Genomic DNA, 12396 nt, shown 5'->3' on the forward strand with positions numbered 1-12396 from the left:
GAAGAGCTTTGACCTAAACTTGGCCGATTCGCCGAGGCTCAGACCTTGCTCCTGGAGATCATCATGGTTTATACTGATTGGTGGGGGAAGGCACCACATGGAGACCATGCGAGCCATTGACGAGCTGGCTTGGATATTTATGGCAGAGGGCAAAGAGAGGCAGGCGGCGAATGAAATCGGGGAGCTAGAGCTACAAAATGCGGAGGACCTTTGGAAAGAGGCTTTGAGCTTCTGTCGGAGCATCGACGGGGAGAGGCCGGACATGGTGGTCCGCATCCAAGCAAACCTGCAGTATCTGTACACATTACGACAGCCTCCGTGAGATCCGAAAACCGAAGACGACCATAGTACAGCCAGGTTGGATACTATGGTCTCACCCTTCGAGATAGAGACTGGGGTTTGAGGCTCAATAGCAACAGGATAGTCAATTCACGCCACGATCGTCCCGCATTACGGCCCTGCATTGCATCATGCCTCCTCACAGGCATGGTCAGGCATGATGGCCGCTTCATTTCGTTATCCAGTCGGGATGTTTAAAGAAGCCGCCTGCCCTACACGCATGAAGACCAAAACCGATTATTATACTGGTGTGTAACCTGATAGTAGCTCGCGCATAGTCTTCAAACTAGTGAAGGACTCCTTCCATCGCTCTACTAGCAGCTCGGTTGCATCGATATGGAGTATGGCCTGAGGCAATCTATCTCCCTTTGCTAGGTAGAATAAGAAAAAAAACATACAACAGCATAAGTATGGCGGTACTCACTAGGCGCTGCGTGGGCGGCTTGTCGCTCTATTCAGTCTTCCTTCAGGGCAGCTCAGGCCCCTGTTCACCCACCTCAATACTACACACCCTCGAGCTAGCCGGAAGTCACATTTGCCCAAATAAGACCAAAATTATAGTAGCTAATACTCTTCGGTAAAGAGATCCCGTGAAGCGTCGGCGTGAAAGTTCCTCAACACCATCTCAGAAATATACAATAATCTTAATACAAAACAGGCATAGATGATATCACAAATGAAATTAAGAGAAAAGAAAACGCTTTATATAAGGTTAAACCAGGCCCGTCCACTCTTTGGAGACAAAGAGTTTACTTCGATATAGGGAATTAGATATAGTTACTATACAAGCCCTATCACTTTCTTATCTAATAATAATGTCGCTAACTACCCCTGCGTCAGTATCTCCTCTTTCCTTAGCCTTGACGGCAAAGAGGACAGCATGTCCTCTAGGTTGTCATTTATTTGTCGGTTCGGCGTCGCCTCTTAGGGAATGCAAATGAGACGTAGTTGCAAGAATATTAACAGCTTATCAGTTTATGGATGGATCCAGTTTATGTCTTGGCACGGCCCCAGCTCCGCTACAACCTGGTTGATCCGTTCCGCCATCCACCCCGAAATGACCCCCGGTTTGTGGCTCCCCCGTCGCACCAGCTTCGACGTCAGGCACCGTCCTGGTTCGTACGAGTACTGAAGACACTCCGCATCCAGCGCGCACTGCGCCTGGCAATCAGCGACGCTTGCGACTCCCTCGGTGACATCTGGTGACTCGTTGTCCCAGTCTGGTTCGTTCTGGGAGAGTCGAGGCTGGATGAGGGTTTGGAATACGTCGCGATACAAGACATTCGCCTCTCTATCCTTTACGGTGTCAGCAGCCAATCTTCCTATTCTGGGAGACACCGCTCACCTGTCTCGACTGCATCTGCTCAAAGTCCCACATTGCTTGTACCCCCTCGGGCGTCATATGGTGATAGGTTACTGGTGGATAGCACCAGGGCGTCTTCCCAAATGCTGGCGACAAATAATCAAAGAACCACGGGTTTGAGCCCTGCATCATCGGCCAGGACCAGAGGAGCCCGACGCCAGCGTCTTGGAGCGCCTTGCCTAGCACGCAGTCACCCGCCCAATGATGGTCTGTGTATGTATCCCATTCTGCAACCCGCGTGGAATGGTAGTCGACGACGCGTTTCAGCGCCGGTTGGGAGAGCACAAAGCCTGATCCGCCGTGGGCGAAGATTACATCGCCGATCTGCATCTGGTTGCCTAGGTAGAATGGTTCGTCTGGGTTGAATCGCATAAGCCAGTTAAGGAGATTAGCCCACTGGACATACGTGTCGGTCTCCATAAAGAAGTACCATGCGGCATCATCGCGAGCTTTGAGGGTCTCATGCATCATTGGGAGGAACTTCCACTTATCGAGGATCCAGCCGGGGTTGCTAGGCTTGCCGGATGGCGTGCTGGGATCGTCGTGGTGCAAGTCCCATGTCGACAGTGCTTCTTTTCCGGACTGGCGTAGATGGGTGTAGAGCTTAATCGGGATGGGTAGATTTGATGCGCTGGTCGACCCCTTGGAGTACGTCGTGGATTGGGACCCCAGAGATCTCGTCCTCGTAGTCGGAAAAGATAGTATAGTTCTGGACGCATCGCAAGGTAGTGTTAAAATGGATAAGAAGTTTGGGTATAGCTTCCGTCGCACCGGTCTTGAGCACGACGTGAATATTCTTAAAACCGGAGGGACACTCGATCTTTTCCGGGTCCGGGGTGATAATAAGGGAGCTGGCGGGACTCCCGCTCTTCGGCCAGAATAGATACCACCCAACTATAAAACAGCTCAGAAACGGGGAAGCCAGATAGATCCATCGCGGCAACGGCTTGCTCCCGCGGGGGAGAAATGACCACATGAATGGATTTGATGCGAATTTCAACGGTTTAAGATGAATCCTCGATCCGATAGTTGCTTAATGGTCCGTGGTGTCTTTTTGAATGGGTGCGAGTCCGAGGGGCGTGACTTTAGCGCCTGTTGGCCACTTGAAGCAGGCTCGGTTAAGATAGACCCGCACCAATATGCATCACAGATCTTGTAATTAGATCATAAAGGTGAACCCTGGACGTAGTGGCGCTGCGCGCGCTTCCATCTTCCATCTGATTCGAGTGACCTATGCCGTCCTTGATCCGCTAGGCTTAGTTGTGAACAAGGCTGTTAACGGAGGCTGACCAACCCCGCCGTGCGGCCCGAACCGACTAAAAATGAAAGAAAATAGGGGGATGGGGCGTTGGATAATAGATCTTCTCTGTCGATGTCAGCAGCGAGCTGGGTCTCTTGTGCGAAGCTCAGAGTGACACAATTCGATTATCCAGAACCCTCGTCTTCTGGCTTCTCTCCTGTACTACGGCTAAGTGCCCTTCGGAGATACTCCCTCCCCCGAGCCTGTATAAAGAAGAGAAGTTTATCTATCCCAACGGGACGCCGCAATGTTTTAGCAAAGGATCGCAGATGAATGTGAGCTGGTCGACGACCTACGATACGACGAACCTGTATCTCATCCAGCGAGGCGACTTTAATAGCCCAGTCGGGATCGTTCAAGTCGACCCCGACTTAAGATGGGCATTATGGATCAGGTTAGGTTATGGGTGACACCGAATTATAACCAAATTCACGCCAAACAATCAACAAAAGGCAACCCAATCTTCTCCTGAATCTCTCTAAAAGCCTGCAAAAGTTTCTCCTCCTCCAACCTCTTCGCAGCAAGCTGCAAAGACACGGGGGCATGTTTCTGCGTCATGGGGTCATAGTGCTCATACACCCACGCATCAAACTCATTCTTCGGCGTGTAGCTGGTATCTTTTGCGTCACGCTCGGGGTCAACCCTTGTCACTGGAAACACGAGGGCCGAGTAATCGAGTAGATTGAAAAGAGAAGTATACCCCCAGTACCGCGAGGTATCATGGAGGGGTGCCGGAGTCGGGAAGGCGGGGCAGAGGATTACGTCCATTTCTGGGGCTGTGGTGATCCAATCTGTAGGTTTTGTAGATAGAATAAGTTAGTTCGGTTTGCAGGGGCACGAGGCAACCTGGTTAATGGATACGGGACGAGCGGTTACTCACGTTGCAAGTAGGCATAGCGGAACAGCTCTCGTTTGCCAGTCCAGTCCCAGACACCCTGCGGGCTGAGTTCTTCAATACCGGGAGTATCGCGGAGGGTCCACGCAGTAAGTGGTGTATAAGGTTCACCGGAGGACTCGAGATGTCTGGCAAAGGCCTTCCCACCATCCGGGGCATACAGTTTTGTCTATTTTGAATCAGTCAATAACTCAACCCCTACGCATATCATGACAACATGGCAGAAAGGGATCAACTCACCAAAATCTCCAAAGCCTCTTTCTGCCGAAAAGCCTTCCACTCAATGACCTCAACTCCCTCAACAACTTTCAACCGCTCTACAACTTCCCTTAGCGCTCTCGTCACCGCCGGCGCAGGCGTCACAACATCATCCGTCCACATCACACCAACAGTCAACTTCTTGCCATCGCGACGGATATGTGAGTCCTGATCGCGCCACGGGATTGGCAGCACCATGGGGTCAGTCAGCCAAGGCTTCGACTCGATAATAGTCTTCATGAAGATTTCAACGCCGCCCAGTGTCGGCGAGATAGGGCCCAGTGTCCCGAGGATTGTTTCGCAGCCTAGGACGTATGCACCGCAGCCAATTAGGGGTAGCCGGCCTGTTGAGGGCTTTAGGCCATACAGGCCGCAGTTTGCAGCGGGGGAACGGATACTTCCACCTATTATGGCATCAGAATAATATCGCTGGGCGAGTGAAAAGAAAGAAGGGGTGGGGTTTGTATATGGGCAAATACCAATATCTGATCCAATCCCCAAAGGGCTGCCATACAGCGCTTGCAGTGCGGACTCTCCACCAGAGGAGCCACCCGGCGTGAGAGCGGTGTTATGCGGATTGGTAGTGGTACCGGTGATATTGCTACACGTTTCCAGGGCCATCTACCGCAAAGATGGAAAAGCTCCATCAGCTATGTCTCCAATACAAGACAGATTCGCAATCTTGGCCACTCACCAGTCCCTGGGGCTCGGTTGTCCTCGCATACACGACGGCACCGGCTTGAAGAAGGATCTTGACGATATTGGCATCTTCGGCGCTCTTCTGCTCGACCCAGCTCACAAAGCCGGCAGACAAGTCTCGGCCTGCCAGGCCGACATGTTCCTTGATACTAATCGGGAGACCGTGCAGGGGGCCGGAGGGCTTTCCATGTTTGGCAAAGTATGCATCGAGCTGCTTGGCTCGGGCTCGGGCGCGTTCGGGCAGGAGTTCGTAGATACAGTTTGTCTGGGTAGAAGACAATAGAGTTAGATTGGAAGCTCGAGGACAGAATTTTTGGGGAGGATTTAGGATTCACCAGTTTCTGAGCAATTGCAGCCCGGCGAAGGAACACATTCGTCACAGCGAGCGCAGTCAATTTGCCCGCTGCCAGGGAAGCCACCAGGGTCTGTGCTGAGCTCTCACTGATGGCCTGTTCGGAGGGCGAGAGGTAATTCCTGGCCACATCGATGACTCTGCCCGCGTGTGTCTCTGGGAGGGCTGCAATGTCTGGGTCGACCTGTTCAATTGACCGTTCTCGCGCCGCTTGGACCTGGCGGGCGATCTCTTGCCAGGGCTTCTGTTGTGAGACAACGGTCATGGTGAGTATTGCCGGCGGGGATGATTGAAGCAATGGTAGGGTGTAATCAATTGATCTTCGGCCAGGGTCTCTCTCTTTCAACTTATCATTCTCCTGTCAATCATATACGGAGTATAAAAAAGCACCGAAGTCAACTGACGCAGACACACCCCAGTTTTCGACCCCAATGTTGCATCACTGTTAATTTGGGTGTGGAGCTGTCTGCATTAGCGCATTCCGTCGATCCTGGGCGGAAAACTGAAAGTCCAACGACTGTCACACCATCCAATATATGTATATCCCACTCGGAGACAGGCCGCGCTGGATCTGCAAACCACCTGTATCTATATAGTTTGACACTATTTAGGTCACTCAGAGACAGGCCGTGCTGAATCTGCAAATCGCCTTCTTTCGATCCTGGGCGGAAAACTGAAAGTCCAACGACTGTCACACCATCCAATATATGTATATCCCACTCGGAGACAGGCCGCGCTGGATCTGCAAACCGCCTGTATCTATATAGTTTGACACTATTTAGGTGACGCGTGTGGCCCCATTTTTGAACGTTTGCACGAGTGACTGGACCCTGAATCCCTGCGAGGCCCCACTGGAGATGACAGTGCGAGATTTTTTATCCTTCTCCATGGACGCCGGCCCCTGATGCCATGGGGTTGGGTACCTTGTCGAAAGTCAGATTCAGTACCTAGACACTCAGGCATTAAGAAATGATATCAATAACACAAAAGTTGGAGATCTTACACATCTTCCATGAGTCGTAGGAGTGGGACCATTCTTGATTTTAAATTCTCGACTCTCGATTCCCTCCCGTAGGAAGTCGGCTTTCACTTGGCTTCGGATCGATGTTGGAAAGTCGAAGCTGATTCCCGACAATGATAAACCTCAACGAGGACTTCGGACCGACGCTATGGGTGGTAAACAGCATCTTCATTGTGCTAGCGACTTTCGCCGTCTTTGGACGCTTTGCGGCGCGACGACTGCGAAAGATGCCGCTTGGGGCCGATGACTGGATGATTTGTGTCGCGCTGTTCTGGGACTGGGTTCTCTACGGAATTTTCATCGGCTGTAAGTACTTGGTTCTATATCTGGTACACAACCATTTAGCTGTATGATACTTATGCAACAACAATCCAGGCCGAATGAATGGCCTCGGCAAGCACCGCGCAGCCCTCCCACCCGAAAAAGTTGCCATATTCGCGGAACTTCTCTACTTCTTCCAAATCTTCTACGTCCTCGCACCACCCAGCGTCAAACTCTCTCTGCTATTCCTGTACCGGCGAATCTTCGAGCACTCGCGGTTCCTCCGGCTAGTCTACGGCGTGGTCGGACTGATCGTGGTCTGGGCGATCATCATGACATTCCTCTCCATCTTCAACTGCAAGCCGATCAGTGCGTTCTGGACGACGAAAGGGACGTGTTTGGATTTTCGGCAATTCGCAATTGGATACGCGATAGTAAATATCATCACCGATTTCGCCGTGTGGTTGATGCCGATTCCATCAGTGTGGAAGATCCAGTTGCCCCAAGCGCAGAAGATCGCTTTATCGTTGATTTTTGCAATAGGGCTTTTGTACGTCTCCCTTCCTCTTCCTTATAAACCAGGAAGTAAATGGAATTGGCAAACTTCAAGAGCCTTGACTGGATCAATACCTAATATTTACAGTGACTGCGCCGCCGCAATAGCCCGCCTCATATTATCTATGCTTGTTCTCGGCGAGTACGACACAACCTGGCTGTACGCCAAGGGATACATGTGGTCTATAATCGAAGTATCCACGGGCATAGTCTGCACCTGTCTCCCCACCATGCGCATCTTCCTCAAAGCCGCATTCGGCGGCCGGTTCGCCCGACTCTTTGGGCTGTCGAGCGGAAAAGCGCGCCAGCAGCGCCCAAGCACAACACCCTGGTCACGCACAGACGAGTGCTATAACGAGACTGGGGAGACGCGAATCATAAAATTGTCTTCGTCTGGTCATCGGACGGAACTCACGGATTCGAATTCCCACGACCCCGAGTGGGACGCGATGTCGCAGCGGATTTTGGTGACGAATGAGGTCAATATTGAGATGCAGCCGGTTAAAAAGACAGCTGTTATGAAGATATGATTTCTTTACTCCTCTCCTAGGATTTTGTTAAAACTACAGCGTACAAATAGTTAATCTGACTTTGCGAATACCACGTATAGCGAGCAAGCAAATGAAGTCTAGATAGTGCGACGTTGAAACGAGATATCGCCAGATCCAACGTATGTTATATTCTTGGGGGCCACTCGCAGGCGGTCCTGGGGCTCTATTTTGGTCCTCGGACCTGGACCGGAGTCATGGGACTTGGGCAGTCCCAAAGCACTCTATTGTTCTGGGTCCAGAGTCCCAGGACCACTGTAATCTCAGGTCTGCGGCTTTCTGAAGCTTCATTGTCTAGCTCCGCGGTAATACCCTCTGATTTCAAAATTAGCATGATCACAGATCCTAGCGTCTAAGCACCAGTGGAGATGCCTGCCGTCACCTTGGAGGGGACGTATGGCTGCTAGTATCTTGGATCATTACAGCTGGCACGTACTAAGCCCCATACTATTCCTGAAGATCAACAGGGTACAGGAAACTGTAGGTATTCGGGCGGCCAACTAGGCAAAGCATTTCTCATTAACTGAGAAGGAAATTCCCAAAGCGCTCTCAGCAAACTATCTCGAACTCAGTCCATTAACAAGGTGCTGTTCTTGGGGCTGCGAAACTTCGTCTCCAAATTCCGGCAGTGTAAGTGTATATCACGATACCAATCAAAATCGGGCTTGGAATAAAATCGAAAATAAGTAATTTCTTGCGGAGCTCATGCAGAGGCACAGAACTTGAGTGGATGCTTGCTCATGCCGACGAGAAAGGATAGAATTTACGAGGATAGATGTTATCTGTCTCCCCAAAGAAGGATCGGAATTTTTACCTAAGGCAGTAAGAGATCTCAATTATTTGGCCTAATTTCGAGTTCTGCGCTTTCCCAAACGGCATTGTAACTAGTCAGTTCCCATGAGTGCCCCCAAGGGCGAAGTGTTATGAACCAACCAACCAACCAAGAAGTCAAGCACAAATAGACCAGCGACAGGGAAAGGCAACCTCATATATACCTGCAGAGCACATATCTAGAGAAGTCACCTCACACTTGTCTACTTTGTATGGGCGTGAATCAAGGCCGGTAGGAGGGGTACGATAGCTTTGAGCAAAGCCATAGTACAATCAGAGGATACCCCTGTGTAGCAAGAGGTTCAGAGAGGAGTGAATGAGAATAGAATGTTGGGTATAAGCGACCAGCAACCACCAGCGCTGGATTTTTGGTCATGTGGCATAGAAGCCGACATCAAGACAGAAAAATTGGAGTTGGAGAGGAACCCCTTTATGTGTCATAAGTCCTGACCCTCGAGGCAGCCTTGCATTAGTTCTTTCCTTCAGCTCGCCATATTTGCTTTTTCATCCCACTCGAAGAGGAGTGACTCCCTCCGGGCGATAAGCAGCCATAAGGGTAAAGAAAGGAGAGTGCGCTGAAGATCAATGAGGTATCGCGAATCGGCTCAAACTACTTGCATCTGTCTCCCAACCGAGTGTTTGTTGTCACGCAGCCGACAAGTATGCCCAGGCTGTTGAGGCGCGTGTACCATTTGCTGAACCGTGTCCACTTTCAGACTCGGCTTTCCCTGGCATAGGTATCGTTGCACTTGTGGACGATATGGTTACAAACTCGATGTCAGTACCACTATTACATGTAAGCTTTCGAGGAAGTCCCCGCATGCAAGCAAGTAACAACCGGCGCCGCATTTCCTGGAGTGAACATGGCCGCTACCGGAGTGTTTTGAATGAGCCATGGGCTTTGGAATATGAAGATAGCCATTCAATCAGCATAGTGAGACCAGGGTATGGGAAGTAAGGTAGAGCAGCCAAGGGCCGCAGGATATACCCATGACCGGAAGCGAGTGGCTGAGCTGGAAGGTGAGCTATCTATATCCTCGAGATGATTCTTGAATGCGTTCATGCCTGTCAATCCGGTTCGGCTACTGGTTCCGGTCCCGCCTTGTGCTTGGATATGAATATAACCGATGGTCATCATATAGGAAGATACAGCGAGCACTCATGGCAGGAGAAACGACGCACAGTTTATTATAGAGATTTGTCCTCTGCTACTCATTCGTCTCCATGTCCGCATCAAAGACATATTATATTTTCGGCCAGGGCATATCACAAAGCCTGTCCCCAGTCATACACAACGCAGGATTCCTATACCACGGCCTTCCCCACCATTACAGAATCCAAGAATGCCCAGATCTGGATGCTGTGCGCCCTTTGATGGAAGATCCCGCCTTTGGAGGATCCAGCATCACCATGCCGCATAAGCTGAGCGCATACAAGTTTTGCGACTCGATCGCTGACTCCGCCACCACCATTGGAGCGATCAACACGCTGGCTGTCCGTCATGGACCGTCAAACGATGGAGCGAGCAGGCGAAGTGTCCATGGCGACAATACGGACTGGTACGGATTGTACAGCCTGGTAACGGAGTATCTGAGGCAGAATCAGCTCGACGCCCCGGTTGGTCTTGTCATTGGAGCGGGAGGCGCTGCGCGAGCAGGCGTCTATGCGCTGATCCGGGCTGGAGTCAAACACATCTATCTCGCCAATCGCACACTGGCAACAGCGCATAAGGTCGCACAGGACTTTGAGTACCTGAGCAAGGTCATCCCCGTCGGATTCCCTACTCGACTTCCCGAGGCTCCCAACCTCATCATTGGGACAACTCCGGGACAGGCTTACCCGACTGAAGCCTTCGTTGATTTGTTTCAGAAAGAATGCGGCTTATGCATTGAGATGGCATACAAGCCTCGCGTTACCCATCTCTTGGCCGCCGCTATGAAGCACACCAGTTGGGTCAAAGCTGATGGATTGGAGGTCCTCCTCAGGCAAGCATTTGAACAGTTTCGTCTCTGGACAGGGCTGGAACCACCGGAAGCCGTCATGCGGAAAGCAGTTGCCGACGAGATTAGGAAAAGGGAGCATACTCTGTAACTGTTCACGGTGGGGTTGGAGCTATGTACGTCTTCCTGCTGGAAGCAGAGCAAATACGTCTTATTATTACACTTTTGAGAGTTATGTGGAATGTCACCTATACTGCATTTCTTCAATAATAGGATATATACCCGTAAGGAGGCATCCAAGGCCACGCCTTGGCCAGCTCAGTTCTTGCGAATCATATTTTTAGCTGCATGCTGAATGGCCGCTTCGTATCCATAAGTTCCCAGACCAACCAATATCGCCGATGCCTTGTCTGATAGATAACTATGATGCCTGAACGGCTCCCTCGCGTGCACATTCGTGATATGGACTTCGATAAACGGAATCGAGACGCCGACCAGAGCGTCGCGTAGCCCAACACTCGTGTGCGTCAATGCGCCAGGGTTGATGATAATGACATCGATGTGGCCTCGGGCGGAGTGGATGCGGTCGATAATATGGCCTTCATGGTTGGATTGGAAGGTTTCGAGGTCTATTCCGTAGTTGTTCGCTTGGACTCTTGACATTTCCTCAACATCTCGGAGGGTGGTGGCACCGTATAAATGAGGCTCGCGGGTGCCCAGGAGGTTCAGGTTGGGACCATTAATAAGAAGGAGGGACGGCATGATGACATCGAATAGATATTTCATCCGTATTTCTCTCCTGAAGCCAACATGATAGACTTAAATACAGAGCCAATGTGTCGGACTTCCGCGGCATACAAGGCTATGGATTTAAGCGTAGTGGGGAACTACGTTTGTCAAAAGTGTAGTAGATCGGATACGTCTTTACCCACTCCGCGGTTGTCCTTGTAGCTGTTGCATCCGTGAAGCATTGGATATTCCTGACTAGATACAATCTTTGAGCCCAAGCCCGATCACCACGCAACATCCTTTCCCTCCACCCAGTCGCGGGCCTGTACATACAACAGATCATGCTTCTGCCCGTTCACAGTCGACCCCTCTCTCCGATGTCCAGGGAGGTCGAGAAGAACTTTCACGCCCATGGTGGATTCCTGTAGATATGCCAAATGCCGGTACCCAGGCGGATATTGCTGCAACTTCTCCAGGTCGATAACAGGATCACGACCAGCAGTCACCGCGATCAACTTGTCTTTCTCATACCAGTGTCTAACAAAGCGAGCCCGCCATTGTTGGTCCAACTCCGGATACTCGGAGCCGTCCAGCTTTTCCCAGAAGAAGATAAACCGGCAGTCGCTCTCGGCATCAGCTTCACAGGTGCCCCCAGAGACGCAGGGGAGACCAGAGAACCTCTGGGTGATGGTGGCTTTCATTTTGGTAACAGCACGTACCCCGCTTGGGTCGATATCGGTTGTGCTCCCGTGGATGCGGTGCATGATGAACACACCATTGTCCATCCCCGTCTTGGAGGCCTCGATGAACTGGAGGTGGTGCGTGAGACCCGTCCAGGTGGTGTAGATATGGGCATCGGGATGGAAGATCGAGCGCAGGTTCTCCCACTCACATGCGTCCCGATAGCACGGCCATCCCTCTGCCAGCTCCCGGAGTTTATATCGCTCGAGGGCAAGATCGGACGGACCGTTATTGCGGATGGCGCGTTCTGGGCGTGAGCCCGCCGGAAGGGTGTGCAAGTCGGGCATAATGACGACAGTGTAAGTAAGATTGAGGGCCTTCACAGTGTACGATTGAGATTAAGTAGCCAAAGTTCTCCGGGGAATGCACTGTAGATGATCCGACGCACACCCGATGGTGATCGGCTAGGAGCGCATCCGGACGGTTATGACTTTTAGCGATGACCAAAAATGACCAAACCTGCGCCGCCAGGAATGCTAAAGGTACTTCTTGTCGTTTGCTCGTACGAAAACCGCAGCATTACTTCCAGTAACAGTGATTATAATTCAAATTTCTGCCTCCGTT

The 12396-nt window shown here is 51.2% G+C and overlaps 5 protein-coding genes across 5 annotated transcripts; 2 read left to right on the forward strand and 3 right to left on the reverse strand.

Moving 5' to 3' along the window:
* Positions 1 to 1314: 1314 nt before the first annotated feature.
* On the reverse strand, positions 1315 to 2170 carry ATEG_07669 (uncharacterized protein; the record flags this gene model as incomplete). Its single annotated transcript, XM_001216290.1, has 2 exons — positions 1315 to 1635; positions 1685 to 2170. 2 exons carry the CDS (start codon positions 2168 to 2170, stop codon positions 1315 to 1317), a joined length of 807 nt encoding a protein of 268 aa, XP_001216290.1.
* A 1261-nt stretch (positions 2171 to 3431) lies between these two features.
* On the reverse strand, positions 3432 to 5471 carry ATEG_07670 (uncharacterized protein; the record flags this gene model as incomplete). Its single annotated transcript, XM_001216291.1, has 6 exons — positions 3432 to 3793; positions 3883 to 4066; positions 4138 to 4559; positions 4670 to 4796; positions 4850 to 5119; positions 5190 to 5471. The coding sequence occupies 6 exons, from the start codon at positions 5469 to 5471 to the stop codon at positions 3432 to 3434; spliced, it is 1647 nt and encodes a 548-aa protein (XP_001216291.1).
* Positions 5472 to 6340: 869 nt separating this feature from the next.
* ATEG_07671 (uncharacterized protein) lies at positions 6341 to 7573 on the forward strand (the record flags this gene model as incomplete). Its single annotated transcript, XM_001216292.1, has 2 exons — positions 6341 to 6533; positions 6603 to 7573. The coding sequence occupies 2 exons, from the start codon at positions 6341 to 6343 to the stop codon at positions 7571 to 7573; spliced, it is 1164 nt and encodes a 387-aa protein (XP_001216292.1).
* Positions 7574 to 9832: 2259 nt separating this feature from the next.
* Positions 9833 to 10513, forward strand: ATEG_07672 (shikimate dehydrogenase family protein; the record flags this gene model as incomplete). Its single annotated transcript, XM_001216293.1, has 1 exon — positions 9833 to 10513. One exon carries the CDS (start codon positions 9833 to 9835, stop codon positions 10511 to 10513), a length of 681 nt encoding a protein of 226 aa, XP_001216293.1.
* Positions 10514 to 10680: 167 nt separating this feature from the next.
* On the reverse strand, positions 10681 to 12119 carry ATEG_07673 (putative pathogenesis associated protein Pep2; the record flags this gene model as incomplete). Its single annotated transcript, XM_001216294.1, has 4 exons — positions 10681 to 11161; positions 11221 to 11249; positions 11295 to 11346; positions 11425 to 12119. 4 exons carry the CDS (start codon positions 12117 to 12119, stop codon positions 10681 to 10683), a joined length of 1257 nt encoding a protein of 418 aa, XP_001216294.1.
* Between the last annotated feature and the right edge of the window lie 277 nt (positions 12120 to 12396).

The sequence above is a fragment of the Aspergillus terreus genome, genomic scaffold (assembly GCF_000149615.1).
Source record: "Aspergillus terreus NIH2624 scaffold_11 genomic scaffold, whole genome shotgun sequence".
Classification (NCBI taxonomy): domain Eukaryota; kingdom Fungi; phylum Ascomycota; class Eurotiomycetes; order Eurotiales; family Aspergillaceae; genus Aspergillus; species Aspergillus terreus.